Source organism: Giraffa tippelskirchi, chromosome 4 (assembly GCF_054371585.1).
Source record: "Giraffa tippelskirchi isolate mGirTip1 chromosome 4, T2T-mGirTip1v1.2.pri, whole genome shotgun sequence".
NCBI classification, from domain to species: domain Eukaryota; kingdom Metazoa; phylum Chordata; class Mammalia; order Artiodactyla; family Giraffidae; genus Giraffa; species Giraffa tippelskirchi.
Window position 1 is genome coordinate 178,285,713 of NC_137278.1, and position 25,891 is coordinate 178,311,603.

Genomic DNA, 25,891 nt, shown 5'->3' on the forward strand with positions numbered 1-25,891 from the left:
GCGAGGCGGCGCAGCTGGGCTAATTGCCGGAACTGGAACGGTCTACTGGGCCCGGGGCGCGCGGGCTCTGCGGGGCTGGCAGGTGTGCAGCGTGTGCATCTGGGTAGTGATGGCGCCAGGCGCGGGCGACCCGGGGTAGCGCTGGCGAGACGGCGAGGCCCGGCCCGGGCAGCGATGGGGCTCCTTCGGCTGCTGCTCATCGCGGTGCTGGCTTCGGTAACCCGGGCGGCCGGCGGAGCTGAGATCGTCGGAAACTCCAGCGAAGGTAAGGTCGGGGGCGCCTGACTTCTGCAACCCAAACTTGGTCTTGCATTTATTGCAGGGTCAAAATCCTCCCTGGGGTCAGTCCACTCAGCCGGGGAGGCGGTGCGTTCAGAACTGGCAGGAATGGATCGAGGTCCTTTCCTGCAGGAGGCAAGTACTATTGGCTAAGGAGGCCCTACTGTCAACCTCCTAATCTATCCTGGGGAAATGGGAAGAGATAGGAAACCCGCTTGCCCAGACACATTATTCTCTCCCTTAGGGCGTAGCCATGTTTTCAGGTTTAATTTAACACCGTAAAACACCCCCTTGCTCCCAAGTGGCTGATCTGAACCTCTGTACTGCGAGGCTTGATAAAACCAAGCTGCAGCGGTTCTTGTACTCCCCAAATCTAGATGCTTTTCAAATTCGTTATCCTCGGCGGAGTTTAAAAGGAAAAGTGAACCCAGAATGGGACTTCAGGTCATAGGTCATGTGCTTAGTGAATGGATCTTAGCACTAGTTAGTGTTTTGTTACCGTAAACTGTAAAAAGCACTAATTGTACCAAGCTGATAATCATGTGCTTTTCCGTGACGTGAGGTCAAGCGTAGTTTCGTTATGTATTGAGCTTAAGAGACTAGTAGTTCTGAAACATAACATTTTCTGAATAATGTGATTGTGCTTCTAAATGCTTATCTGTGAAACGCTCTGTGCAAACTGAATCCTAGAATTTTTGCCCAGGACTTAAGGCCAAAGCTGAAAAGGGCAGTTATACTTTTGCAGGAAAAAAAAAAAAAGCCTTGTTTCTAACAGGGCACTCACATTCACTGCGTGCAGTGTGTGCCAGGTGCTTTTCATGGCAGTGTTATTTAGTCCTCACAACCCTATGAGATAGTTACTGTCCCTCACTGGTGGAGGATGAAGCTGAGACCCAGGATGATGCTCACTACCGGAGTAAACAGCTCAGTGGGGCACAGGTAGCATATGAACCCAAGTGTGTCTTGTAAATTTCATGGTCCTCCCCTTCTACAAAGCTGCCCTCCAATGAGAATGCTTTATTTAGTATGGTGCTTTAACCTTAATTCTTCTCTGAATTCTTATTCCTTGAAATAGAATCTCTTCTCCCTTCCTCATCAGGCCATCTCCATTCTTCCAAGGAGAAGAGTCTGAGAGATTAGAGTGTGCAGATGATCAGACTCGTGAAGTAATTTGAGAAATTAATGTTTTTCAGATGCTGTTTCTCACCTCCTTTCTGTGATTACAGCACTAGCATTTCCTCAGCCACGTTATTCTTCTGCCCTTGCATCAGTATTGTTGTTATGGGTAGGAGAAGGGCAGCATGTGGCAACGTGACTGCTGAGCAGTAATGAAACCTTATATTCTCCCCATCTGTCAGGTAGAGATCAGAGTGGGAATTAACAGAGACACTTCAGCACTTGCATGATCCTCCTGGAAAATGGCTGGATTTCTATTGGAGGATTCTGACAACTTACCAACTTGAAATTGAGCAAGTGCCATAAGTTAGGAGGATTTACCCAGCTTATAGCAGGATAAGCTAACTTGACACCTTGTGTAGTGGTTTAGAAAGAAGCTAAGGGAAGCTTTAAAGGTGGCAGACTGAGTTTTTAGAATGTTGGAGGACGGTGACCAGTGGGGCACAGGAGATGAATCCTACATCTAAACAATTTTCCCTTCTCTTGGAGTCCCGGTTCCCTGCTGCCCTTAACACCTTTAATTCAGTATTATTTCAGGTTCATATCCAGTAACTCACATGGAACTTACCGAGTGTTTGGAGTTTAGCATCGTGCCCTTTGAACCTTCTCAAGTGCCTTAAGGAAGGTAGCAGGCCACTTGTGTAGTTAGTTGCAAGTGTTCTCTTTCTCTCAAAAGTGTGTACGTGTTTGTATTTCTTTTCATCTTTTAGGGCTAATGAAAATTCATAAGAAGGCATCAGTGAGAAATTGGGAGGGCAGTTGAATGCCAGCCAGCTCAAGTGGCTGAACTATTTTTAATACTCCATCTGAAGAGAATTATGAAGTGTTGACAGATCTCTCCTACAATTTGCTGTGTTAAAGCACAAACATAAAGAGATATGTATTAGTAAAATAGTAAAAAGGAAGAGTTGGTAAATGTTAAGGTTGCACATTTAGGCTCTGATTGGGAAAGAAAAGGAAAATAGTGGGATTAGGCAGCGTCTTTTAGAATGGTATTATTGGAAAGGAGGCATTCCCAGGGGGCTCAATGGTAAAGAATCCACCTGCAATGTAAGAGACATGAGTTCAATCCTTGGGTCGGGAAGATCACCTGGAAGAGGAAATGGCAAGCCACTCCAGTATTTTTGTCTGGGAAATCCCATGGACAGAGGAGCCTGGTGGGCTGCAGTCCATAATATCGCAAAGTCAGACATGATTGAGCCATGAGCACACATACTTTTTTTTTTTTTCACACACACATATTGAAAGAAAAAATGACTCTGGGTAGGAATGGAGGAAGAGTATGAAAATAGAAAAAGATCCTGCTGTGGGTTAGATGGCAAAAAATATTTTTGGCAGAAAAGGCAGAGGTACTGCTTTTTAGAGAAGAGCTACAACCTGAGCGCTCTGTCTCCTGGTAGCCATTTGCCCTGTAATATCCTTTGATGTGCTGTCTTTCCCGCCCACCCCCAAGTCATAAGACCTAAATATCCCCTCATAAAATGTTTCTGATGCATCCTTTTCCAGATGACTTTGAGGTGCAGTTAACTTCCTGTTAACCTCTTCAGGATGTGTTTTGTGTGCGTGTCTTCTTTCGCCATTTGTGTTTTTATGAGTAGTGACTGAATGCAGTTTCTGCCCGGCGGCATTGTTAAAGTCGTCTTGACTTGCAGTGTTTTTCCCTGTCGCTCTATGGAAGTCACTTTCTCAATGCTGTTTATAATGGATGTGCTGGGCATTTAGCCATGTGAGACCTCTTCTTTTCACTAGTATATTTGTAACAGAACCATACTGACTGCCTGCATATTTTTTTTCTTGATAACTACATGAACCTCTGAAACACTGGAAAGCTAATGGAAGTTAATAATGATGTTTTGTTGTGCAGTATTGGATAGTTTACAAATATTTTTCCCATTTGATACTTTGAGCAGCCATTTGATGTATGCGCTACAGTTGTCTGCATTTTACCCCGAGGGAACTGAGGTCCAGAGGAAATAGTTACTTGACTTGAGGTCACAGAATTCAGCCATCATTTACCAAACACTTATCGTGTGCCAGTCAGTTTCCTGGGACTGTATGAGGCCCTGGAATATCAAATATGACAGAGCCCTGCAAGTCAGGACTCAAACCATAACTGGTTTGTTTAACGTGCAACCTTCTATAAACATTGTGAAATGGCTCTTGGATTGCCTGTGTAATGCTGCCAAAGAATTTTCACACAGAAGTTAGATAAAGGTAACTAAGGATAGGAAAAAATATAATTATCCTTCCCTAATTCATCAAGCATTGTGTTAGGAGTTCTCACACCTGGCAGAACATTAGAATCACCTGGAGTGCTTTGAAAAAAAGGCATGTTGATGAAGAGACAACTAGAAATTGAAATATAAAATAAAAAGCAAATTTATAATACCATCAAGAAACATTAAATATTTAGAGATGATTATAATGGGATATGAAGCAGTCTGTACACAGAAAACTATACAATGTTCTTGCGATAAATTAAGAAACTTAATAGAGGGATATCTCAAAATCACAGAAGAATTCTGTGTTATAAAGATATTTCTTCCTAAATTAATACTTTCAGTGCCATCCCAATCAAATTTCTACAGGTTTTTGTTTTGTTTTGTGAAAATTGACAAGTTGCTTTCTAACATTTATGTGGAAATGAAAAAGGGCCAAAAATAGTCAAGACAGTCTTGAAGAGGAAGAACAAATTTGGGGCAGAAATTAAGACTGTCATACTGGTGTTAAGACTGAGCGACTTCATTTCCACTTGTCACTTTCACGCATTGGAGAAGGAAATGGCAACCCACTCCAGTGTTCTTGCCTGGAGAATCACAGGGACGGGGGAGCCTGGTGGGCTGCTGTCTATGGGATCACACAGAGTCGGACACGACTGAAGCGACTTAGCAGCAGCAGTTATTTTGTTAAGTTACCAGTTGTTTAGTAATATATTTTTATTGCTATGGTCGTGTCTTTCCCTACTGTCTATTAAATCACTGGAAGTTTTTGGTTCTCCAAGTATTTCTGAGTTGTGATAGATTAGGGAAAGGTTAAGAAAACCAAGATTTCACTAGCTGGTAGCATCAATCTCTTTTAGGGTTTGTAAAGGTTATAAATGGTTTTTCGAGTAGTCATGTATGGATGTGAGTGTTGGACAATAAAGAAAGCTGAGCACCAAAGAATTGTTGCTTTTGAACTGTGGTGTTGGAGAAGACTCTTGAGAGTCCCTTGGACTGCAAGAAGATCAAACCAGTCAATCCTAAAGGAAATCAGTCCCGAATATTCATTGGAAGGACAGATGCTGAAGCTGAAACTCCAATCCTTTGGCCACTTGATGCGAAGAACTGACTCATTGGAAAAGACCCTGATGCTGGAAAAGATTGAAGGCAGGAGGAGAAGGGGACAACAGAGGATGGGATAGTTGGATGGCATCACCAACTCGACGGACATGAGTTTGTGCAAGCTCTGGGAGTTGGTGAAGGACAGGGAAGCCTGGCCTGCTGCAGTCCATGGGGTCACAAAGAGTTGGACGTGACTGAGCAACTGAACTGACTGAAAGATTCTACAGCATATTTTGATTCAAGGCCCATGTAATGGGAGACAGACATAAAGATTATCAAGAGAGTTTCCAAGACAGGCTTACGGGCAAATTTAAGTGTTAAGTGATAATAACCTTTATGAATTTGCTTACATCAGTTTCAGTCACAACACCCAAGAGGCAGAGTGACTAGTTCAGCAGAAATACTTAAATAAATATTTGTCAAATAGAGAAAATGGGGTGGGGAGGCTCTGAAAACACAAAAACTGAAAATGTAACTCGAAAACGGAGGCCGGTAAATGAACTGAGTGCTGTGGACAGTTCAAGGATGGAAATCTAATTAATTCCTAGGAAAGAAAACTGATCCTGCTCTTAGTTTTACAGACTAGAATTTATGGATGGTTTTAAGACTTGGAAGATGGTGGATAGGTGATACCAAAATTAAAGTGCAAAACATGTTAGGGCCATTTACTGAGATCCACTTAATTTTATACATAATTTTGGTTTCCTAGTAAAGTAATCTGGGGAAGAAAATGGCAACCCGCTCCAGCGTTCTTGCCTGGGAAATCCCATGGACAGTGGGCTACCATCCATGGGGTCTCAAAGAGTTGGACACTCCTTAGAGACTGAGCACAATAGAGTAATCATGGTTATGGAAAGGCCTGGGATATATTAAAGTGCTTTCCTTACTCCCTTTAAAAAAACAAAACAGGAAACTCGCCACTTTTTCCAGACTTCCGTTGATTCTGTTAGTCGCTTCTTAATATTTTTACCTCTATTTGGGCTGGAGTTTTGTTCCACATAAAAAGTGAAATGTCTTTCTTGTTACCTAAATAAGAAATACACCGCCTTCATTAAAATTTTCTCTGGGTTTTTAGAAATTAAATTATAACAACAAATAACCTCTTTTGTCATCAATTAAAAAATTAAGTTACAAAGGTACTATAGAGAGTAGCTTTTATTCTGGGCTTCCCAGGTGGCTCAGTGTCTGCCAAGCAGGAGACATGGGTTCCATTCCCGGGTTGGGAAGATCCTCTGAGGAAGGAAATGGCAACCCACTCCCATATTTTTGCCTGGGAAATCCCATGGACAGAGGAATCTGGTGGGCTACAGTCCAGGGGTTTGCAAAGAGTTGGACTCAACTTAGGGACTCAACAACAACAACAAAAACCTTTATTCTCATCCACTATTTATATGTTCTGTTTGGCTTTCTTGGTTAGCCTTTCTTAATAGTCTTTCTTTTTTTTTAATCATCCAGATGGAGTACTTGTGTTAACAACAAAAACAGCAGAAAAGTATTGAAAAAGTTAGTTTTCTCTGGAAATTGTACATAAGAAAGAGTTAGGAAGTTATTAAGTGTCTGGAGTGTTTCTTTCAGCTCCAACTGACTCAAATTTCTTTCTAAAAAAAAAATGATTGTTCCACCTTAAGACTTTGGTGAATATAATCTTTGCTTCATCAACTCCTTTTCATCTATATTAAATTGAAATCTTTTTGTTTATTTTTAGACTCCAACACCCAAGCCTGCTTATGTAATGCTTTCGAACTCTGCTGTTTATGCAAAGATACACTGACTCTAGGGCAGAGGGTGAGATGAAAACCCAGAACCACACAGAAGTCAAAGCAGCCCATTTAGTGGATTCCTTGAGAATTAGGTTGGAAAAGGAAAGAAGTGGTGAGCGGCAACAAGAAAGACACGCAGAGTGAATGAAATACAGCCAGACAGTGGAGGCAGGTTGGCAGATGGGAAAGCCTAGATGAGGTGTTGGAAAACTTGTTATAGCCTACCTTTTATGTGGACTCTGAACTTGATCTTTCAACAAACAAAAAGCTCCTTGAAGACCTGTTTTTCATGAAGTACCTGGTGTGGACACTCAATACACATTTTTGCCCACATTGATGACACTTTCCTTTACAAGCTGGGTAATATAGTCCTATTAGACAGATGAAGAAATTGAGGTTTAAGGGAATTAAGTAACTTTCCTGAGATCACATAGCTAGTAAAGGATGGGATAAAACTGAAGCCAGATGTGTCTCTCTAGCTGGACTGATTTCAGAATGTATTCTTTAGTACCCATGCATTTACAATCAGTGGTAACTCATGAGGGTTGTTAATCCTTAAATTCAGGGATTCTGTTCTGAATAGAGTTGTTATTGCTGCTACCGAGAAAGAGGGATTTTCCTGGGCTCTGGAAGCTGCGCACCTTGAACATCCTGGTGTTTGCATCTTTGGAAATACCTTTCTTCCCCTTCAGTTCTCAATTTCACCCTTTCCAGATGAGTCACCTTGGGTGGGGCTGGGGGGAGGTTTATGAGAGGGTGGAGGGTTGCTGCTTCTGCCTTTTAAGCTTCATTGTCCTCATTAGTGAATAGCTGCTCAACAGTTTTTTCTGAGGATTAAATTAACCTTGCATGTGTGTTTAAGCATACAATTCCTACAAATTGGTTACAGAGAAGTATGAATGTTACAATGAAACATTTCTCCCCTTGTAGGTCTTCTGGAATTTTCTATGGGGAAATTTAGATACCTGGAGCTCAAGAAGCCCTCTCCAGAGGAAGCTATTTTGCGTCATATTTCCAGCAATGTCACTTTTGTTATTTTCCAAATACACTCACAGTATCAGAATACAACAATTTCTTTTTCTGAGGTAAGTACGAAGAGTTACGTCCATAAAAGCCATTTCCACAATTTGGTATCTTGTATTTAGTGTGAGCATTAGAAATTAATGCCTCTTTATGTGTTAAATTTTTCAAAGATCAAGATTGAGTCCTGTCAGTTTAGTAATTTAAGCTGGCTAGGAGGCGAATATCTAAGGCCTTTCTTGAGTGGTGACCTCTGACCTAAAAGAGGGGTGATGCTGCTAAGTTTGGGGCGAGGGCAGCTTGTACCAAATGTCTCCTGCCTGCAGTTGGGCTTTCCTCATACTTCCCACCTTTTCTTTTTCTTACCCTACTAGGTCCTTAGTGATTTTTACCTGAGAATACATTTTAATGGATTTCTGTGGTCATTCAGCCATTTAGTGTTGAAGTTTACTAAGACGCCTAATAGGATCAGCTTTATCCTTTAGAGATTCATCGAAACAAAAGAATTCTCAGTTTAACCAGAGCAGTGCTGGGCTCCCAGCAGCATTTGAGACCCTCTTAGAGAGGTCCTCACTAAACCCCTGAACCTCAACCTCGTCTCTGAGAAGTTTTCAAATATCCTGAATCAGCTGAAGCCATTAAGGCTTTGCCATTTCTGGTACCCTTTACAGATCTACTTATTTTTAGTCCATATGACCCCTTAGACTAATACATGAATTTCACTCCGTATGAAGCTGTGCTGCATTTTTATTTGTCCTCAGCCTACCTCTGGCTTCCCTTGTAGCTCAGCTGGTAAAGAATCCGCCTGCAATGCAGGAGACCCTGGTTCGATTCCTGGATTGGGAAGATCCCCTGAAGGAGGGTATGGCAATGCACTCCAGTATTCTTGCCTGGAGAATCCCCATGGACAGAGGAGCCTAGCAGGCTACAGTCCATGAGGTCGCAAAGAGTCAGACACGACTGAGAAACTCAGCACAGCACAAGCCTACCTTCTAATATTCTGGAATTTGCTAAATGAAGCTGTCTTCATCCAGTCTCTATATGTTTTATGGACATTGGTAATAGTATCTTTCACACTAAGTGTTCTGTAATTTTTGTTCCTGCCTTCCTGCCCCTACCACAAAGGTTTTGAAGGGGTGTGTGTGTGTGTGTGTGTGTGGTTTGATAGACTAGATATGGGGGCTTTCCTGCTGGCTCTGTGGTAAAGAATCCTCCTGCCAATGCAAGAAACATGGGTTCAATCCCTGATTCAGGAAGACCCCGCATGCCATGGAGCACAACTAAGCCCATCCGCCACAACTAGTGAGCCCATGTGCTGCAACTGCTGAAGCCTGAGCGCCCTAGAGAGGGTGCTCTGCCACAAGAGAAGCCACCATCATGAGAAGCCGATGCACTGCAACTAGAGAGTAGCCCCTGCTCGCCACAAGTAGAGAAAAGCCCATGCAGCAATTAAGACCCAGCACAGCCAAAAATTAATAGACTAGAAGTGGAAGGGTTTGATTGAGGAAAAGAGGAAGGAATAAATTATACTAGTTGAAGATATAATAGTGTATATGACCCATACATTGATTTTGCTGGAGTTCTTTGCAGCCAGAGCAGAAATCAAAGCATGTTGAATTTCATAACTTTCTTAGAAGGAAAAAACATTCTCATTCTTCAGGGGGAAGCCAAGTTTTTTTATGGCACTAAATTCAAAGGGAAACTTTCTATTCAGGCACTTACCTAGGAGACACAGTAAAATGGCACATAGATGATTTCCTTCTTAATAACATCACAGCAAAGACAACGTTTGAAGGAAGAGACGGGGTGGAGGAAAAAATGCAGTTATATTTATTGGATGCCCACTCTGTGCTAGGCCAGTGATCCTTGAGCTCGTGGGGCCAAAGACTTGGTGTCTGCTGAAATCGTGGACTCTCTACCTGGCAGAATGTATGACTACATCTGTATAATTTCACGGGGGACTCTGGAAATGCATTGAGCCTCCTTGTTAGGACCCCTTGCATTTGGTTTTCCACATAGTTAATTTAATTCTTATAACAGTTCGTCCAAGTAGTTCTAATGTTTATTTTTACTTTTGAGGAAACAGAGGTTAGGTGAAGGGGTACCTGCATGACTGACATGACAAAAGTGGCCTGGATGAGCAGCATCTTGGGTCTCAGTTTTCATGCAGAAAGGATCTTAGTTATCCTTAACGATAATCATGTTCCTTTCTTGGGCTGCCTTTAGTTCTCTCTGTATTTATACTGCTGAGAAGATGATAACCATAACTGTGCATAATTCTAGAAGGGAGTGGTCTGCATGAAGAGAGCTGTTTCTATTGTAACTTCCTGATGACTTGTGACATCTTGGAGTTTTGGGGTCATCTTGGCAGTGAGTTCTTTGAAACTTTTGACCCTTAAGTTCTCTTATGCTTGTCAAGTTGAAACCCATGTGGCACTTTTTTCTTCCCATTTCCTTCTTGTTCAGTTGCTCAGTCGTGTGTGACTCTTTGCGACCCCATGGACTGCAGCCCACCAGGCTTCCCTGTCCTTCACTATCTGCCGAAGTTTGCTCAAACTCATGTCTGTCGAGTCGGTGATGTCATCCAACCATCTCATCCTCTGTCGCCCCCTTCTCCTCTTGCCCTCAATCTTTCCCAGCATCAGGGTCTTTTCCTTAACTTTGAGAAAACACTCTGAATCTACTACCTCTCAACTTGAGTACTTTGTTATTCAAAAAGCTTTCCCAGCAGATGGGGGGAGGGGATGAGAGAGTATGGGGGTGTAAGGAAGAGTAAGAACGGGACACAAAGAAGATGATCTCTGTGTTCACTGTCTTGGTCTTGGTGATGGTTTCCCAGGTGCCTGCATTTATCAAAACTTATATTGGTATACTTTATGTGTAATTTATAATATGTAAATTATAACTGTTTTTTCAAAAACTTCTCAAGAACCAAACTCTTTAGGGGCAGAGCTTCTATTTTTTGTCTCAGTAGTGGTCTAGTTAATTTGTATATCAGGACCACAAATGGAGGCCACCCTAGTGACTTGGCCCATGTCACAAATCTAAACCTAAGACTGCACTTACAGAGAATGCCTGTCAAGGAAACCTAACTTACATTGATCACAATCCTCCAGCTCAGCTTAGCCAGCTCACTTTACCCTAGAAAATAGGACTTGCTCGTCTTCTGACTAAATCCCAACCTCCTAACTGAGCTTGCTCTTCTAATGCTCTAAAAAGCTAATTCATGCCCCACATCCCTTGGGAAGCATGCTCCACATATAGTGAGGCACTGTCCTCCCCCAATCCATCAGTGATGTTCCATTGAATAAAGGACATCAGACTTGTTACTAAATTGTTTTAGTTTTGTCATTTCCATGGAAGTCCTTAACCCAGTAGTCTTAGTACTTGAAATGCATGCTAAGTCAATTCAGTCTTGTCTGACTCTTTGTGACCCCATGGACTGTAGCCCACTAAGCTCTTCTGTCCATGGAATTCTCCAGGCAGGAATACTGGAGAGGGTTGCCATCCCTTCCTCCAGGGGATCCTCCTGAACCAGGGATCGAACCCTCATCTCTTATGTCTCCTGCACTGGCAGGCAAGTTTTTACCACTAGCAACACATGTGAAACCAAGTACTTGACATAGTAAATCCTAACTGAAGGGACTGAAAAGCTTGGGAATGTTATTGTGTATCTGCTATTCCTGATCAAAGAGTGTATATTTTAAATAATTCCTCCATGTGTATTTGTGGGCACATGCACATAGAGGTGGAAATAATTCTTTAATCAACTAAGGAAGGTCTTTTTTACTCCTTTTTGGTTTTGAGAAGCTTTGGAATAGGGCACACACCCTAGATTCACTCTGGCATTGAAACACTTTGTTCAACTGCTGATTTGCGATGACTCTTCTTTTCTTGTTGCAGACTCTCCTTCCTAATGCCTCGGGGACGGGCACTGACAAAGGACTGGTTTCCATTCTGAGACCAGAGCAGAGTATGTGCACTTGGCACTTGGAGACATTAGACCCTGAGCCTGTCCAAAATGTGGCCATTCCACTGTCCTACTCGGAAAGCGGTAACCTTTCTATCATCAACTCCTTATTACTATCCAGAATGCAGGACTTGTGGGTGAGAATTTAGAGATAACTATAATCCTATTAAAAGTGTTTATTATAAGTATGGTACTCCGAATTAGAAAGGTTTTAACAGCGGAGGAGTCAGAGAATTAGCATGATGAGTGAAAGCCCAGGAAGGGACTAGGACTAGAACACAGGTATTCATTTGGAGAACACTGAAGGAGCCCTTGGAGAAACTGTAACAGAAAGATTAGACTTGTCAAGAGGAGGGGTTGATTCATGTTGATGTATGGCCAAGACCAATACAATATTGTAAAGCAAATATCCTTCAATTGAAAATAAATAAATTAAAAAAAAAAAAAAAGGCAAGACATGGTCTTCATACACTAGTTGATGGTTCTAGGCAGAGGAAGACATGGGAGAAGAATGGGTATTTGGAGAATGATGGACAGTGGGTATGGCTGGAGCCAGAGTGTGAAGGTCCTGGTATATAATGTGAGGTCTACACTCTTTACTGAGGCAGCATAGAGACTTCTGAAGCAGAGGAATGACCTGATGCCTTTCCTCTCTTAGAAGGTTAACCTTAGAAGCAGTGTGGGGAGTGGATTGGAGGGGGCATAGCAGAGTCAAGACAACACAACTTTCAGGATTCAAAATGAGAAATGAAGATTTGAACAGAGGCCCTGAGAAAGGGATAGAGAGGACAGGCTGGATTTGAGAAATTTGGAATGTGGAATTACAAGATACAATGACCAGTGGTTATGGGTTGTTAAAAGTGGGGAGCACAGACTTCCCATTTGGGCAGCTGGGAGATGATCAGAATAGTGATCAGATGGGGTGTTTGTGGTGCTGGATGTTCTAGGTGGTTGGGATGGGGTTAGATGGTGACTTCAGTTTGACACATTGAATCTGAGACACTTGTAGGACATCTGGATGGACTTGCATAGTAGGCAGCTGAAAATAAGGGCCTAGGGTGGAGGAGTGGGGTTAGATATCCAACTGAACAGCTGAATAGCTGTTAGTAAAGTCATGGAAGTGAATGAGGTCATCCAGGCATGAACTTAGAGATTTAGGGCGGAAAATTATAGCAAATACTTTCCTAGTGCCTGCCGCAGTTTCTGGGGGATGCTAACTGCTGAAGAATAATTAGAAGACTAAGGAGTAGACAGGACAGTGAGAAGAGAGACTGGATGCCCAGCATTATAAGAAGTGGTAAATAGGACTTTGCAGAGAGGTCAAGAGAGTGACTAAAAATGTCCCTATGGTGGCACAATCCAGAGTCAGTGGTGGCCTTTAATGAGAGTCATTTTAGTGACACCATGAGGGTGAAAACCAGATCATAGTGATCGAGGAGTGAAGGCGAGGGGAGGAGATTTACATTCTCTGAAAGTTTGATGGTAAAGGGAAGGAGAGGTTACAATAACTAGAAAAGGAGGTAGAATTCCAAAAAGTGATGGGAGGTGAAGAAAAACAGTTATATGTAGCCAAAGGGTAATTACTTGATTTAAAGAATGATAGATGTCAAACTTTCATCAAGGTCAGTGTACAAAGAAAATTAATGAGCAGTGGAGTGTCAGTTACAGTACACATGCTTTTCTCGGGTGTGGTAAATGTTGGTAAATACAGGAAAAGAAGAGTATGAAAGAAGAGCATAGAATTCTGAAACAGTGCACACTGGGTGTCTCCATTCCAGAGCTGCAGAATTCCAGCAGTTTATGGAAATTAAGAACCAGCTGTGGAAACGATTGAATGAGTGTTTGAAGCTGCGATCTTAAAATACTTTAAACTGGTTTACCTTCTTGTGTCTTAACTTCTCCTCTTGAGCCCACCATACACAGTTCTTTACATGGAGTTGAACTAATGTCAAGTGACTTCTTTAAGCTTTGTCTTGGTTAAAGGTTATGAATAGGATTCCTAAGAAGAGCTGTTTTAACTATATTATGAATGTAAATTAAATACCCCAAGGGGATTCCCAGGTGGTGTTAGTGGGAAAGAACCTGCCTTCCAATGCAGGAGATGCGGGTTTGGTCCCTGGGTTGGGAAGATCCCTTGAAGGAGGGCATGGCAACCCACTCCAGTATTCTTGCCTGGAGAATCCCATGGACAGAGGAGCCAGATGGGCTATGGTCCATAGGGTCACAAAGAGTCAGACACAACTGAAGCAGCTTAGCATGCAGGCATGCAAATACCCCAGATTTATTTTGTGTTTAATTGTGCACAAGCTATGTCTAATACATGATCCTGGGGTTCTTGAGATCTTTTATTTTTTCCTCTTTTATGTATACACAAAGACTCTTCCAGCAACGAGGATGAGAGGTTGACACCATCTTTCTCCTTGTTGAAAGAGTTAAGTGAAAAGTGGACACCCTTTTTCTATTTACCAGGATCTAATGAAAACTTCTCAGAATCTAAAGAAAATGTGTTTAGGTAATGCATGCATTCAACATTTGGCATACAATTTCCGGGTGTTCAAGAAGCTCCTAAAACCCATTCTTGGACCCCAGCTTCAGAATCGCTGTCTCTTCTGATGTTTTCAACTCTAGAGCAGAAGCTGGCAAACTGCAGAGCACAAGGCAAAGCCAGCTCACGGCCTGTTTTGTGCATAAAGTCATTTTAGAACACAGCCGTTCACTTACATATCATCTGTGATTGCTTTCCTGCCACGGGGCAGGGTTGAGTAGCTGCCACAGAGACCAAAGAGTCTGAATAGCTTCTAAAATATTTACTGTCTGGCCCTGTACAGAAAAGATCTTCCACAGCCCATCACCTTATATAGCTTTACCCTCAGTCCATGAGGTAGTACAAAGCTAGAAGCTCTCCACTGAACTTCTATGTTGGGTGTTCTTGTAAGAGTGGGGTTCTCTTTTTCTGAGTGTGCTTTGAATATATAAGAATTCTAAGTAACTTCCTGGTTTCCCATCTAGATCCTATCCCTGGTGGCTGTAACTTGGAGTTTGATGTAGATATCGATCCAAACATTTACTTGGAGTATAATTTCTTTGAAACAACTATCAAATTTGCTCCAGCAAACCTAGGCTATGCGAGGTATGTCTGTCTCCCAACTCCCAAAACTCTTTATAGGATAAGCATGAATCACTGTTGTGTAGACTGAATAAATTCTCTCAAAATCCATAGTTCTCCTTAGCAAAGTTGAACTGCTTATTTTTTTTTCCAAATAGAAGTAATTTAAGCTTTGTTATTAATACTTAAGGTGTCATTTACAGTTAGTCTTGTTTCCCTCCGTTCTTATGAAGAGCCAAATGTTGTCTTTATTAGGAGCTTAGAAGTACATCTTAGTTTTTGTAAAGAATTTTAAATATAGAAAGCATTTTGGGGACTTCCCTGGTGGTCCAGTGGCTAAGACTCTGTGCTCCCAATGCAGGAGGCGTGGGTTCGATCCCTGTTCAGGGAACTAGGCCCACATGCCTCAACTAAGAGCTCACATGCTACAACCAAATATTCCATGTGCGGCAACAAAAACCCGATGTAGCCAAATAAATAAATATTTTAAAAAAGAAAACATTCTGTAGCTGTGAAACATTCCTATGTTTGTAAGGATTTTATTATTTTAACTAAAACTCTGCCCTAATTTCTACTTTAATAGTAATGATAGGTAACATTTGAACACTCTCTGTGTATCATTTACAGTGCTGCTGAATACTCTATGTTCTTTGTCATTGAATCCTTAGAATTTTATGAAGAAGGGGCTGTTGTTCTTATTTTACAGAACGGTGCCGTAAGGGTTGTTGAGGTTAAGTGACTTGCCCACATACACACGGCCAACAAGTAGCTAAGCTGGCAGTTGACTCAGCCTGACTGAAACTCACATCTGGTTAATTAACCATACATACCGCTTCTCTTTCCTTAGTGATGCCAAACTGGGGATCGCTGTTGCAGAAGTTTGAAGCTTTGATTCCTTTTTACATTAGTAGATGAGATTCGTAGCATGAGAGATTGATGTTCAGCTTTGTTGGTTGATTTTAGAGGTGCAGATCCTCCGCCGTGTGATGTCAAGACGGGCCTGGACTCCAGGTGGAGGTTGCAGTATGATGTCTATCAGTATTTTCTGCCTGAGAACGACCTCACTGAAGAGGTGTTGCTGAGACATCTGCAGAGGATGGCCGAGGTGCCTCAGGTGCAGGCCAATGCTGTCAAGGTAAGTCTGATACCTGTAATTCCTGTAGCCAGACTGTGACTCCTTTGTAAGAGCTGAGAAGGGGAGAAGCTACCAGGAGCTTATTATTATTACTATTTTTACTGTTTTCTTGGTCTTTCTAGGATTCTCATTTTATCCTCTTTGATTTCATTGTCATCTTGGGAGTCAATGCCAGTGACATCCCAGAGTAACATTGGCTTTTGAGGAGATGCCTGTAAATTTTGTTATGTTTTGTTGCAGCCACGACTGTGGCTGGTTATCTTGAGCTATGGGTGGAAGTGGGTGGTCATTTTCTGTGTACTCCCATAACTATTAGATTAAAAAAATTGAGAAATGTAAAGTGTATAGTGTCTCGAGAAAAAATAATGTGAAACTATTTAAAGATATACGCATTATTCTACTATTTAAATGCAAGTACAAAGTTTGTAACTTGCAGCAAAAATTTTCTCTGAGCTTTTGAACCCCTGAAAACTCTTGCTACTCCTCAAGTGTGGGGGTACAGGTTGGCAGCACTGGCATCACGTGGGAATTTGTTAGAGTCACAGACTCAGGCTCCACCCCAGACCTACAGAATCAGCCTCTGTATTTTATGATCCCCAGGTGATTCCTCTGCACATTAAAATTTGAGACTCATACTCTTGATCATTTTTGTGGAGGGCAGGATTTTGTCTTTACGTCTTAAAAGGAACCCAATATCAGTCTGATAAACAAGGACTTCTGTCAGTCTGGTGGTTGGTGAGGAGCATTTTTGCAGACTGTCATGATCTTCCCAGAAGGTTGCAGACTACCGGATTATATAGAAAGAAGCGATTGAAACAGGCACCATGGGCCTTCCCTGGTGATTCAGTGGCTAAGACTCTGAGCTTCGGATACAGAGGGTCTGGGTTTGCTCCCTGGGCAGGGAACTAGATCCCATGTGCTGCAGCTAAAGATCCCGCGTGCCGCAACAAAGAATGAAGACCCCAGATGTCGCAACTAACACCTGGCACAGCCAACATAATTAATTAATTAAATTTTAAAAATATTGTGATTATTCACAAATTAGGAAGCTCAATTCGAAAAGTTTGCCTTTGTACATAGGAAATTTTGAAGAGCACTTTTATTCTCATGAAGAATATAAAAATTCATATAACAGAGTCTTTTTAGAATACTTTTTTTTATTTTAAGCTGTACCTCATGGCTTGTGGGATCTTAGTTCCCCAACCGGGATCAAACCCAGACCTTTGGCAGTAAGAACCCAGAGTCCTAACCAGTGGACTGCCAGGGAATTCCCTAGGTTACTGTTTAACTTTTGGTTAAGAGTTAGAACATCATGTGCCAGAATTCAAGGAAACACTAATTGAGGACATGACAAAAAGACTGTGGAGCCTATTTGAAGAGGCTCACACTGACCAACTCAGGCAATTCAGTCATAAAAAAGAACATGATCGACTATGTCCTGAATAAAGAAGAACATCTTTAGTCCATCCTGATACTAAAAAAAAAGAAAAAGGAAAATTCCTCAGTTGCTACCTACCATTGGAGCAACTTACATAAAATTACTCTGAAAATTGATAAAAGGGAAGGAATTTACCTTTAACAAAAGAAGGATGTGAATTCACCCCCAATCGATAAGAGAAAGCTCCCCTTCATTTTTTTTAGTATTTATTCACTTATTTTGGCTGTGCTGGGTCTCCGTTGCTGCACACAGGCTTTCTCTAGCTGTGGCGAGCAGGGGCTACTCTCCAGTTGTGGTGTGCGGGCTTCTCATTGCGGTGGCTTTTCTTGTTGCACCGGCTCTAGGATGCATAGGCTCAATAGTTGCAATTCACAGGCTCAGTTGCCCCATGACATGTGGGATCTTCATGGACCAGGTATCAAAACACTGTTACTTGCATTGTAAGATGAATTCTTAACCACCAGACTACCTGGGAAGCCTCAGAAAAACTCTTAAGAAGAATGCCAGCTAGTGACTGCAGAAGAATAATAGAATTAGAAAATCACCATTTTATGACCCTCAATGAAATAATTCAGGCAAGGATCTCCAGGTGAAAGAGTGCCTAAATAGTACCCTGAGGTTAATTCTAATTGCAGAGGGAAAACTACTTTGAGAATGGAGTGATCCGATGGTCTCTACCTTATCTGTGTGGTCAAAGTTGACTTTGCTGATGAACCTGCATTATGTGCTTAAACCAATGTAGGCTGACTTTATCACCATCACTTATGGAATATTCTAGCAAAACAGGTTCAACTTGATTTCCTGTTTATAGGAGTTTCTGTTTACAAGAAATCCATGGGATGAAAGTACAAATTAGACACCCTGAGCACAATCTGATAAATTCAGATTGGAGAATAATCTATAAAATAACTTCCTTCATCTTTCAAAGGTGGGAGAAAGTTGGTTCCAGATTACAGAGATTGGAGATAAACATATGTGGAACTTGGTTGGATCTTGGTTAAGGGGGAGAACAGTTATAAAAGACATTCGGGGAAATTCGAATATGGACTGCATATTAGATAATAAGAAATTGTTAATTTTCTTAGGTGAGCTAAGGTATTGTGGGCACATCAGAGAATATCCTTGTACTTGGTACTTTGCTATTCAAAGAGTGGTGGGTGAATGCATAGCATTGCAACACCTGAGAGTTTCTTAGAAAAGCAGAACCTTGGGTACCTCCTCTGACCAGCAGAATCAGAATCTGCCATGATTCATAGTCCACTAAGTTTGAGAAGCACTGAGTTAGGACATGCATGCTGAAGTATTTAGAAGTGAAATGCCATGATACTTGTCACTTACTTAAAAAAGAAAAAAAAAAAAATATATATATATATATAGGGGAGAGAAGGGAGAAAGAGGGGAGGACAGAAAAGCGAATGTGCTAAAATAATAACAACTATTGAATCTAAGTGGTGGTATATAACTTATTCATTGTGTTTTTCTTTCAACAGTTCTCTCAGGTTGAATGTCTCATAATAAAAACTTGGGAGAGTAGAAGCTAATGTTAACAGCATTCTGTTGGATTTGACCAGTCCTTTCCCCAGAAAACATATTTTTGAAGGCTAAGTGCTATATTTAAACAGTAGAAGTTTTCTAAGAAGCTTCTAATTATTCATTCCTGAAACTCTTAATATTTAGTTTTCTCTCTTCTGTTAGTAGGAACCTCTCTGTGTGTGAGGGCTAAGTGGAGCTTTTGTTTTTATTACATGTATCCCCTATCTAGAAGAATGAAAGTAGAACGCCTCCTAACACCATACACAAAAATAAACTAAATGGATTAAAGACTGAAATAAGGCCAGAAACTATAAAGCTTTTAGAGGAAAACATAGGCAGTACACTCCTTGACATAAATCAAAGCAAGATCCTCTATGACCCACCTCCTAAAGTAATGGAAATAAAAAAAATAAACAAATGAGACCTCATTAAACCTAAAAGCTTTTGCAGAGCAAAGAAAACTATAAACAAGGTGCAAAGACAACCCTCAGAATGGGAGAAAATAATAGCAAAAGAAATAACTGACAAAGATTAATCTCCAAAATATATAAGCAGCTCATGCAGCTCAATACCAGAAAAACACAACCCAATCAAAAAGAGCAGAAGAGCTAAACAGACATTTCTCAAAGAAGACTTGCAGATGGCTAATAAACACAGGAAAACATGCTCAACATCTCTCATTATTAGAGAAATACAAATCAAAACTACAATGAGATCTCATGAGATATCACCTTACACTGGCCAGAATGGCCATCGTCAAAAAATTTACAAACAATAAATGCTGGAGAGCGTGTGGAGACAAGGGAACCCTTTTGCATTGTTGGTGGGAGTATAAATTGATATAGCTCACCATATAACCCAACAATCCCACTGCTGAGCATATACTCTGAGAAAACCAGAATTAAAAAAAGACACATGTACCCCAGTGTTCATCGCAGCCCTATTTACAATAGCTAGGACATGAGTCAGTGCTAATGAGGTGGATGAACAGCTATTACACAGAGTGTAAGTAAGTCAGAAAGAGAAAAACAAATATTGTATATTAGTGCATAGATATGGAATCTAGAGAGATGGTACTGACGGACCTATCTGCAGGGCAGCAGTGGAGATGCAGATAGAGAGAACAGACTTGTGGACGCAGTGGAGAAAGGAGAAGGTGGGACGAATTGAGAGAGTAGCATTAAAACATACACATTACCATATGTAAAATAGATAGCTAATGAGACTTGGCTGTGTGATGCAGGGAGCTCAACCCTGTACTCTGTGACAACCTAAAGGGGTGGGAGGTGGGAAGGAGTTTCAGGAGCGGGGGACATGTGTATAACTATGGCTGATTCATGTTAACGTATGGCAGAAACCAACACAGTATTGTAAAGCAATTATCCTCCAATTAAAAATAAATAAATTTTTTAAAAAACAACCTTTAAAAGGGAACTTTTGAAGTGAAGGTCTACAGGATAACACAGCTATATGTAATTTTTCTTATTTCAGAGCCTGTTAGACAAAAGTAAGTGGGTGCTCTCTGTGAGATGTTAACCCCCACGACCTATGTTGGCTCTGGCTGTCAGTGATTACTGGACCCTCACTCTGTGCGGAGTATTGACAGGAGACTAGTGAGCAGGATGTATAAGGTTCCTGCCCTTACATCTTTAACAGTCTAGCAGATGGGAAAAATTCTTTTACTTTGTCCTAACTAGCACATTTTACTTAATCATTATATCACATTTTACTTAAATTATTAACATATGCAGTCTTTAGATGTTTTTGTGTAAGAGCTTGATCATGTCAGCACGAACAGACTGTGTAGATAATCTTCTTACAAACTCAAATGAGTTGGCAAGCTATGATATATAGGATGGATAGATAACAAATTGCTATGTATAGCAAGTGCGTGCCTGCTAAGTCACTTCAGTCTTGTCCAGCTCTGCGACCCTATGGACTGTAGCTCGCCAGGCTCCTCTGTCTATGGGGATTCTCCAGGCAAGAATACTGGAGTAGGTTGCCATGCCCTCCTCCAGGGGATCTTCCCGACCCAGGGATCGAACCAGTATCTCTTATGTCTCCTGCATTGGCAGGAGAGTTCTTTACCACTAGCACCACCTGGGAAGCCCAAGGTATAGCACAGGGAACTATATTCAGTATCCTGTGATAAGCCAGAATAGAAAAGAATATGAAAAAAATATATGTGTGTATAACTGAGTCACTTTGCTGTGTAGCAGAAATTAACACAACATTGTAAATCATCTGTACTTCAATACATTAAAAAAAGTCAAATGGGCTGGTGTAGATTTTAAACAAGAATGATGCTTTCATATTAGAATTTAATAGCACATGTAGGTGGGATTATAATAGAAAAGCTTGTGGGGTTTGATTTTTTTAACTTAAATACTAATCATGCATTATTTTTGGCTTCAGGTGGTCACCCTAACAGCTGACGATAAGACAAGTGTTTCCTTCTCCTCTCTCCGGGGACAGGGGGTCATTTACAATGTCATCGTTCGGGATCCATTTCTAAACACGTCCACGACTTATGTGCCCACTCACACGTACGCTTGCAGCTTTGAGGCAGAGGAGGGTAATTGTTCTTCCCTTGGTGAGTATGTAGATTTCGACTGTGAACTTTCTTCTTTGGCCTTGAAGATCTTTATCAACTAGTAAAGAACTTCAGGATATTTACAAGTGCTTTTGTCTTATTTATTCATTCATGCATTAAGCACATGCCTCCGGAGGGCCTGTGTTACTCTGCTCTCTGTTCTAGGCTCTGGGATAGACGAGTGAACAAAATGGACAAAATACCTGCCCTCCTGGAGCCTGCATTTTAGTGGTGGAGGGGAATGAGGCAGACAAAAGACATTTGTTAAATACACAGTACCTAAGATAAGGGATGAGGGCTAAGGAGCAAGAATTAAGTAGGAAAGGGAGATAACCAGTGAGGGCGAGAGAATTTGAGAAACTAGCTAGGGAAGTCCTTGCTGAACTGGTAGCATTAGGGTGGAGACCCATGGCAAAGCAAGGAGCCATGCCCGTGTCTGGGGTGGGGAGTGGGTTGCCAGGCTGAGGAGACAGCCAGCGAAGAGCCCTCAACTGGGAGCCTGCCTGGTGTAGCTGCAGGAGTGAGCAGCCCCGCAGGTCCTCCTTTGAGCTACAGCTTTTATTCTGTGTGCAATGAAAAGGCATTGGAGGGCCTGAGCAAATAATACTATGATCTGTTTCAAATTTTAATGGGATCACTCTGGTGCTTTTCTTGAGAAAAATCAGGGGCAAGAGCAGAAATAGAGAGATTGATGAGGAGGCCATCACAGTGTCCAGGAGAGAGAGGACAGTGGCACTTGGGGTGTTGTAACATCATCCTGTGTGTGTGTATTTAGCATTTTATTCTGAAACAGTTTCGCAGGAAAGATGTAAAAATAATTCAGAGAATTCTGTATAATCTTCACCAACATTCCTCAAATGTTAGTTAACATGTTGTGCTGTTTGCTTTTCATTCTTTATCTAGACATACACACATATCTACATTTTTTTCCCCCTGAAGCATTTGAGAGTAAGTTGCAGATATAAAGACCCTTTTGCCCTAAAATATTTCTGTTTGTTTCCTTATATAGCCATAGTGACATTATCAAATCACAAAATGAACATTGATATACTACTGTTACTTAATCTATAGATGTTATCAAATTTCATTGTTTGTTCCACTAATGTCCTTTATAACCAAAGGAAAAAATTTTTTCTGGTTCTGGGGTCCACTTCAGTATCACATGGTGCTTTATCTTTAATCTGGAATAATTTCTTAGTCTATTTTTGTCTTTCAAAAAACTTTTCCTTTTTGAGGAGTACAGATTAGTATTTATTTTTGTAGAAAGTCCTCAGTTTGGGTTTATCAGATGTTTCCTCCTAACTAAGTTCAGATGATGCATCTTTGCCAGGAATACAAAAGAAGTGATGGAGTGTTATTCTCTGCAGACACCTGATGTCTATCTGTTCCATTCCTGGTGGTCATAATCCTGAGTACTTGGTTAGGGGTGTCTGCCAGGTTTCTCCACTGACAAGTAACTATTTTTCCCTTTAAATATCTTTTGGGAAGATACTTTGAATGCAGGCAAATATCCACTTCTCAAACTCTTCACTTGCTGGGTGGAGGATCCAGTGAACTTGCCTGAAATATTACCAGCAGGTTTGCCAAATGGCATTTTCCTATATTTATCGTTTCTTTCATGTTTATAGCTGTAGGAAAGAGGAGAGGGTCTCGGGACTGAGCTGATGGGCCAGCTAAGAAAGAGACTGGAAGAGGACCTTTGGATTTAGCAACAACTGGAAGTTACTGGTGCCCTTGGGAGCGTTTCAGAGGAGCCTGATTGGAGTATGTTCAAGAACAAATAGGAGGAAAGAAATTGGAGAAAGAGTTCAAAGAGCTCTTTCAAGGAGTTTTCTATAAAGAATAAAGTCTGTCGGTTGTGGGAATTCCCTGGTGGCCCAGTGGCTAGGACTCGGCGCTTTTACTGCCTGAGTGGCCTGAGTTCGGTCCCTGGTTGGGGAACTAAGATCCCACAAGCTGCACAGTGCGGCCAAAAAATAAAATAAATAAATAAAGTCTGTCGGTTGTGTTCAAGCAGGGATTAATTTTTGCTCTTCTCTGCTAGAGCTATATCCCACCCAGTCTTCCAGTGCCATGTACAAGAGCCTTGAGAGATACAGTGCAAGAAACCAGGCAGATATAAGTTCTATGATTTGACGGCTAGGCTAGATCTTGTCTGGGTTTTTCTGTTCCCTTTCCCTAAACTCTTTGCATCAGGGCCCCTCCTGATCAGAGCACTCTGGGCCCCGTCTTTCCACTTTAGGTGGAGGAGAGGGAAAGGTCCCATCTGATTGTTCCTTCAACTCAGGGTGGAACCCTCCAGGTCATGTGGGTTCTATCACTTTCCTTTTCAAGCTCGATGCACACTAGCACGACCTTCCTGAGCTTGGAGTAGGGAGGATGTATCCACGTTACCTCATTTAAAAAAAAATTTTTTTTTATTGGAGTATAGTTGCTTTACAGTGTTGTGTTATTTTCTGCTGTAGAGCAAAGTGAATCAACTGTACATATATACATGAATCCCCTGTGTTTTGCCATTTAATTAAAACCTTTGCCTATGTCATTACCTATAGCAATGCTGTGATGACTAAAAACACTGTAAACATTGGCTCTCCATCCTCCCATCCCACTTTCTATCTTACCTCTCAGTTCTACTTATGAAACCTTGTCTCCTCTCTGGTTTGCTTATATGTTTGACTTTCTCTCTCTTTCCTTCCTGGTATCGTGATCGGAGATTCTTAGTTCCCCTCTGCTATCTAATGTCCTGGAGGAACATATCTAAACTGGGTCAGTTTTTATTGGGCCGCTTGCCATCTCTGGTGATTGTACTTGTTGGAAACTTCCACTAGATTTTCACTTGAAAAAAATTATCCCACTAAACTGCATGTTTTTGTTATAATGATTGAATCATAGAGCAGCAGTCAATCATAGGGCAGGAGGAGAAGGGGGCGTCAGAGGGTTAGATGGTTGGATGGCATCACCAAATCAATGGACATAAGTTTGAGCAAGCTTCGGGAGATGGTGAAGGACAGGGAAGCTTGGTGTGCCATAGTCCATGGGGTTGCAAGGAGTCGGACATGACTTAGCAACTGGACAACAACAAATAGGTCTGAAATAAGCAGAATGTGGCAGTAACTCTCATTTCATCTTTCCTTTCAGCTCTTCATTCACAGAGAAACTGATATGTAGGTATATTTTATGCCCTGCAAGTTCTGGCCTTCTATCTTGTGTTCTTTATCTAAATGTAGGTCTTCATGGTATCCACTGGAATGCTTGAGTATTTTATGTGTTTGGACTTGTAGTTGGTTTGTAATACCTCACATAAGTTTGTGTAGGTGCTGTGTTTTTATTTTTAGTTCAGGAATTATTTTCTTGTGTTTATCTCAGAGGAGTCATGACGGTGGTGAATTTAGTGGGCCTATTTTCCCCTTCAGTAGGGTTTACCTTTCGAATCCTAGTTTTTGTATTTAAGTTTGTGCTGCTTGAGGATCACAGGATTTAGATTCTTCTGCTTTAGGGAGCATATTGTGCTTTATCATTAGTTATTAAACTAGATTTTTTTCCAGAGCAACATGCATAATTGATAAGATTGGTAGTGACTTGTTCACGTGTGACTTGTAGAATAATACTTGTTCTTTTATTTTAATGTGAGTTTCGGTTAACTTCATTTGTTAGGGAAAACTTCAGTGAGCTTCCATATACCATTATCCAGCCTTATCAATTTTGATTCATGGCTGTTATCTTGTTTCAGTTATACACCCACCCGTGTCTCTGCCCCTCCACCCTCCTTTATCACTGGGTTTTTTTAGAGCAGGTACCTAATTGTCATTTTGCTTACGAAATTTTGGTATGTATATCTTAAAGAAAAGGGCTATTTAAAAAAAAATAGCCACAGTAGCATTAATACACGTTTCAATGAAAAATATTGAAGATAATTCCTTAATGGCATCAAATTAACATCCAGTGTTTACATTTTCCCAGTCTTGTTTTTCACAGTTCATTTGTTTGAGTCAGGTGTCACATGAGGTCTGTATATTGCATGCAATTGGTGTGTCTTAAATTCTCTTGATGCCACAGTTCTCCCTCCCCACTCTCTCCTTTTTTTTTCTTCTAGATTCTTTGTGAAGAAACAGAATTATTTGTTTTAGGCACACTCTCTTTCCTTCTATTTTCCACCGTTCCCTTCCCCAAACATGTCACAGGTAGAATTGCAGACCCTTATCAGGAAGCAGCGTTGTTTGATTTCTCTTTCTGTGGGACCTGCAGCCATTGGTATTCATCACCCATATAAAGTCATCAAGGGTAGCAAGAATGTTTCTAAAATAATGTATATACTTATGGAATAAATTATCACTTCACTCTACTTTTTTTTCATGAAGCTGTTGTTCTGTATTAAATAGATACAAAGTATCAAATTGGATATATTATCCACTTAATCTTTACTCTTTTTAGGAAGAGTATCTACCAAAGTCTTCTTCACTCTTTTTGCCCTGCTTGGCCTCTTCATCTGTTTCTTTGGACACAGATTCTGGAAAACAGGTATTTTGTCTAATATAGTTGCTACTTACATGCCTCTGGT

The 25,891-nt window shown here is 41.1% G+C and overlaps 1 protein-coding gene across 2 annotated transcripts in view; it reads left to right on the forward strand.

The window, feature by feature from the left end:
- The first annotated feature begins 28 nt into the window (after positions 1-28).
- TM7SF3 (transmembrane 7 superfamily member 3) overlaps positions 29-25,891 on the forward strand; it is a 35,964-nt gene continuing 10,101 nt past the window's right edge. Inside the window, exons 1-7 of one of the 2 annotated variants that reach the window (XM_081483699.1) lie at positions 48-265; positions 7,469-7,623; positions 11,462-11,612; positions 14,538-14,658; positions 15,598-15,769; positions 21,156-21,333; positions 25,765-25,851. In XM_081483699.1, the coding sequence (XP_081339825.1) occupies positions 175-265; positions 7,469-7,623; positions 11,462-11,612; positions 14,538-14,658; positions 15,598-15,769; positions 21,156-21,333; positions 25,765-25,851 (955 nt within the window). In that variant the 5' untranslated portion in view covers positions 48-174. Of the gene's footprint in view, positions 266-7,468; positions 7,624-11,461; positions 11,613-14,537; positions 14,659-15,597; positions 15,770-21,155; positions 21,334-25,764; positions 25,852-25,891 lie in introns of both variants that reach the window. The other variant, XM_081483697.1, reaches the window with a different exon arrangement.